The sequence below is a fragment of the Egretta garzetta genome, unplaced genomic scaffold (assembly GCF_000687185.1).
Source record: "Egretta garzetta isolate BGI_Z169 unplaced genomic scaffold, ASM68718v1 scaffold233, whole genome shotgun sequence".
Classification (NCBI taxonomy): domain Eukaryota; kingdom Metazoa; phylum Chordata; class Aves; order Pelecaniformes; family Ardeidae; genus Egretta; species Egretta garzetta.
This window is the reverse complement of record NW_009259194.1, coordinates 216,487-221,663: the sequence shown is the minus strand read 5'-3', so window position 1 is coordinate 221,663 and position 5,177 is coordinate 216,487. Positions and strand designations below refer to the sequence as shown.

The 5,177-nt window shown below is 51.8% G+C and overlaps 1 protein-coding gene across 1 annotated transcript; it reads right to left on the bottom strand.

Moving 5' to 3' along the window:
- Positions 1–1,434: 1,434 nt before the first annotated feature.
- LOC104123516 (D(1) dopamine receptor) lies at positions 1,435–3,992 on the bottom strand. The gene has a single exon (XM_009635774.2). It carries the CDS (start codon positions 3,170–3,172, stop codon positions 1,808–1,810), a length of 1,365 nt encoding a protein of 454 aa, XP_009634069.1. The 5' UTR covers positions 3,173–3,992; the 3' UTR covers positions 1,435–1,807.
- Positions 3,993–5,177: the final 1,185 nt, after the last annotated feature.

Here is a 5,177-nt window from a genome sequence, read left to right as displayed (position 1 = left end):
ATATTGCAGCAACATTCAAACGAAATCAGTCGCGTTGGGCCTCCTCAACACAAGCCAGATGATCGTCCCCATCTCGGAACAACAAGAGGTAGGCTTTGCTGTCCTCCCAGAGCTGAAAAGCCCTGAGAGTGGCTCTGTTTTGACAACGAGCCACCGCTGCCACGCGGGGAGATGGTTATAGAGGAAGCTGAGCCTTATCAGTGCTTCCCCAGAAAAATCCAAGTGTCAACCTTGGAGATACAGCGAGCTCCGCTCCTCTCCCACGCTGATTATGCTGTAACTTGACGGTAATTGGGCTCTATTTAATAATTACTGTTACTCTGTAATTATCACTTTCTGATTTTTCTCTTTGTTAACGTTTGCCGGGGAGGGGGAGAGGCTTTTCTGCTGTGCCAGAGAGCTAAAGATGTCTCAGATTCAAGACGACATGGATGTGCCGCTTGCTGCGGCAGTGTTTAACCAGGCACGGATCAAAACACATTTCTAAAGTCACTCGTGTCACAGCTGGCAGTGAAATGCTGGGGGCTGTTCCCTTGCTGCTTCTGCCCCCAGCTAACCAGACACAAGCTCCCATACTCACCGAGGGGCTAATTAAAGAGTGCAGGTAAGCAGGGAGTGCTTCTTAAGAAGCCATTATTATTGAAATGAGACAGCAAGGGAGGCAGGGTGGAAGGATCCTTAATGAAATGGGGGAGGAAGGGAATTAGAGGGAGAACAAAGTCAAAGGGGGAAGAAACAGTCTAGGAAAAGGAGGGGGACCTGACTGATGGAAGATGTGGTGGAGGCGCAGAAAACAAAACAGCAATGTTCTTGCTTTAACATCTGATTTTCTCCTCTACCCTCGGAGTCTGAAGAGCTCAGACACCCTCACTCCCAAAGGCTCCAAGCGAATGGTCCAGCATCCAGGGGCTAAAACATGGTTTATGTTCATCCTAGACTGCTCTCAGCTGTGCAAGTCCCAGCTTAGAGAGCCTAGCTCTTGCTCCAGGGGCCAGAGCAGCCCTTAGTGTGCCAAATCCTTCCGTAACCAGCGAGAGCCGGCAACACGTTCCAGACAAGCTGCTAACCAAGCACAGCCTAAGGGCTCCAGGAAAGGTGGCTGCATACTTGTCCAGACTTGCAGGATAATTTGCTGGAGCAACAGAGAGACAGTCAGAGGTGAGCCTAAGAGTTATCCCAGCAAGGCCATTGCCTCCTTCCTGCGCAGCCCACCAGGAACGTGAGTTTCCCTACGCAGCACGGCCCCGTCCCACCAAGCGCAAGGCAGCATTATCTGGTTCTCCCAGTGGCATTTATGCCCAAGGAAGCAGTTGCATTTGGCTTATGCCTGCTTAGCAGCCTTGGCCCGATGGCCTTTTGGACGTGGGCAGTGGCAAAACCAGCCTCTCCCCACAGGCACAGCTGCGTTTTTACTTCACGGACTACAGAGGAGAGGCTCAGCAGACCACCCAAGCCTCTGCTTTCTCAGATGAAGTCACCAGGAAAGTGGAATTCGAGCCCTTGCATTTTTGTCTTTTGCAGAAAGCATTCTTCCGTGGGTCAACTAGAGAGAGCAGCAACGCAGATCTCCACTGCCCGCCTGGGCTGGATCTCAAACCCCGAGTTACAAAACCATGTATCTGAACCCCTTGAGCCATCTGGAAGATCACTCTGGCTATTCCACGCTTATTAATACAAACTCCTGCCCAGACAGAGAGTGCAATATCCACGTTATCCTCAAACTCCTCAGAAAAATAGGCAACTGCAATAGTGTACCTGCTTCCAGCTCTCCCCGAGACCATCCCACCACCCTTTTCCCAACCCCGTCTCAATCAAAGGCATTGCTGGTGAAAGGTGTAATCTTCTCCAGCGAGACAGCCATTTCACACTCCACGTGCATCACTGCAGGCAAGGCATCCGCAGGGCAGGTGGTGCGAGAGGGCTCGGAGACCTGAGAAACCTTGTCAAAGGAGACCTCGCTGCTTTCCATCTGCAGAGCAGCATGGGGGAGAAGCTGGGGGTAGCTGAGGGCCACCACTTCCTTCTGATACGTAGTGTCATGGTGGTAGGAGACCAGCTCATTGCTGAAGTTCACTGTCTCCACTGCATTGCTGGGGCAAAGGCAGCCGCAGCCCAAAATGGTTGCAAAAGCTCTCCGGAAGTCTGCATTGAAGGCGTAGATGATAGGATTGAGGGAAGAGTTGGCCCACCCAAACCAGACAAAGATGTTGAAGACGGTCTCGCTGACACAAGGTAGCTCTCCTGGCTCACGCAGGTCAAGATTACAGAAGGGCACCATGCAGTTGAGCACGAAGAAGGGCAACCAGCAGAAGACAAATACGCCCATGATGATGAAGAGGGTCTTGAGGACCTTGGTCTCCTTCTTGAAGGAGTTCTTCAGGGAGGCCTCATGAGGGCAGTCGCTGCTGTGGCAGTTTTGGGCATGTTCCACTGCCCTCTCCAGCGAGGAGATCCTGCGGATCTGCCGCTGGGCAATGCGGAAGATGCGGGTGTACGTCACAATCATGATGGCAACAGGGATGTAGAAGCTAATGAGAGAAGATGAGATGGCGTAAGTCCTGTTGAGGCTGGAATCACAGTTCTCCTCCTCCCCCGTGACATTAAAACCTGGCTCCTGTTGGCTAAGGAGCTCAAGATCCTTGTGCCACTTCAGCTGCACAGGGATGAAAGAAATCAAGAGGGACAGTAGCCAAGCCACCCCAATCATGATGAAAGCCACGCGCTGTGTCATCTTCCTCTCATAGCAGAAGGGGTTGGAAATAGCCCAGTAACGGTCCATGCTGATGATGCACAAATTGAGGATAGAGGCCGTGGAGCACATGATATCAAAAGCCACCCAAACATCACAGAAAGCCCCAAAGGGCCAGAACCCTGCCACCTCGGTGGCTGCCTTCCAGGGCATCACCAGTACAGCCACAAAGAGGTCGGACACTGCCAAGGAGATAACGAAGAAATTAGTGACCTTCGAGCGCAAGTGTCTGAACTTGATCACAGCCACACATACCAGGGTGTTGCCCAGGAGCGTGGAGAGGATGAGAAGGAAAAGTAAGGCAGCTGTCACCACACGGAAGGACAACCGGGAGTTGCCTTCCTCTGCCCAGCTCTTCCTACTGCTGGTGTCATTGATCACACCTTGCCCATCTCCTTCTGCGGGGGAGTAAAAACCATCCATGGGTTCCCCTTAGTTCCAGTCCCTTGAGAGAGGCTTCACTACTGTTCAGGTCCCCACCAGCATCCAAAGCCTTTTTACTGCTCTGCTGACATCTCAGAAGCACCGGCCGCAATCCTCCCAGCTCTCACACCCAGCCAGGTGACCCGGCACAGGGAAAAGTGCTTGAAGCTCTCACTCCTTTCCAGATCTCCTGCTGACGGTGTGGCACTTGGGGTTTTTTTTCTCCTCTTGCCTCCCACCCCACTTCTCTTTCTTTGCAGCCTGCCACTCACAAAGAGACAGCACTCACCTCCGGCACTCGAGCGAGCTGGGAGGGCTTTGCTGCAAGCCTTCCTCCTCTCCTCTCTCAGAAGCTCTTCATCCCTTGTGGATCTGGTGCCTGCTCCAGAATCCCAGTCAATCCCTTCTGCACTGACCAGGCAGGGACTTGCTGCTAGACGCAAGAGGGGAATCAGGCTCTTCTCTTGCAGACGGACCTTCTCTGCTCCTGAAACAGGCTGCTCCGCTGTCTGCTCGTCCCTCTGTTGCTCATTGCCTCTGGATTTCACACAGGTGAGATCCTTCTCTGCCCACACACCAGGTCGGTCCTCTGCGAGCTGAGAACATGGCAGTGGGAGTCCGCAGCTGACGGGGTAAGTTGCTTGGGAATCAGGTGATAGGATTGAAGGGGTAAAACAACAAACATTCAAGTGGGATTTGAGGGTCTTCAATGCAAATCAGGATGGAAATTTAGCGTGCTTGATCTCTGAATAAAAGACACCTAAATTCACTGCGCAGGCACTGAGCCACGGCTCAGCTGTATGACCCTAAACCAGTTACTCCCCCCTGTCCCAAGCTGCCCAGATGCAAGTGGTGCAAAACTGGCATTTAGTTTCCACTACAAAATTCCTTCAAGTCCACAGGAAAACAAAAAGAAAAAAACCACACACCAAGAAAACCTCCCCCAAAAAAACCTTTGTACAAATCTGAAAGATTTTTCTTTCTGAAAGTATCAGACAAAGCAGTTTTCAGTGTTTCTTTCAGCAGAGGTTATGCGCAGAACTAGGATGCTGAACAATGCTTTGATCATTTTTTTATCCTGAATAAACATGGATATTTTCAGTAAAGTGATGTGAGGCAGTTTCTCTTTTGAGTTCATCATTCTTTCTTTAAATTTAATTCCTAAGTGGTTCTACATTAGCTATCACCTCAGCAATCAACCGACAGCTGAAAACATTAACCAGAAAAATCGAGATGTCTTTCCAGCATGGTATCCAGCCCTGTCAGCAAAGAGTGGTCACCCCCAAGAGGTCTCCTTGCTACCCTTCCCAACCGTTCCTCCGAAAGCACAAGAACAGCTCTTCCTTCCCGCTCTTGTGCTCTCACGCAGGGGCTGAGCAGAGCCACAGAGCCCCAGCCCACTGTCTTGCCCCTCGGGCCAATGGTGGGGGCCAAGCCTGGTAGCCTGCTGGTTTTCCCCAGGCCATGCAAGGAGTCAGCTGCAGGGCAAGGGTAGCACATGCCAACGGTGGGGGCCCAGCCTGGTAGCCTGCTGGGGCTGAAAGGCAGCAATCGTGAGCGCCATGGGCCTGCAGAGCTGGGGGCAGCTCTGGAGGAATGAGCAGGGATATTCCCCCCTAAAATTACTCCTCCTCCTACCCCGTAAAGCTCTCACTCCAGACTGACAAGCAAACAGTTCTGCAACGCTCCCCTATTGGGTTGAGGGGAGGAACGCCGTGGTATTAGGAACCAGGTCTGACCTACGAAGGCACAGTTTAGCCTTAGAAGCAAGAAGATCCCATCCATCACTTTGTAACTAAAGCCACACTGTAAGCAAAAGGGCTCCTCCGATCAAGAAAGGTCAGAAAAATCCTTCGGGAGGCAAGTTTCCTCCAGAGCTGGCTCTGTGACTGCTGCTTAAATGGGGACCTGCTTTTGAGAAAAGCCTGGCTGGTAAACTGGCCAAGGTGGGGAAGAGCAGCAAAAGCTTTCCAAATCGAACTGAAAAAACCACCAGGCGGTTCAG

Excerpts from the sequence above, each read along its gene's own strand:
- LOC104123516 (XM_009635774.2), bottom strand. The coding sequence starts at position 3,172 with ATGGATGGTTTTTACTCCCCCGCAGAAGGAGATGGGCAAGGTGTGATC.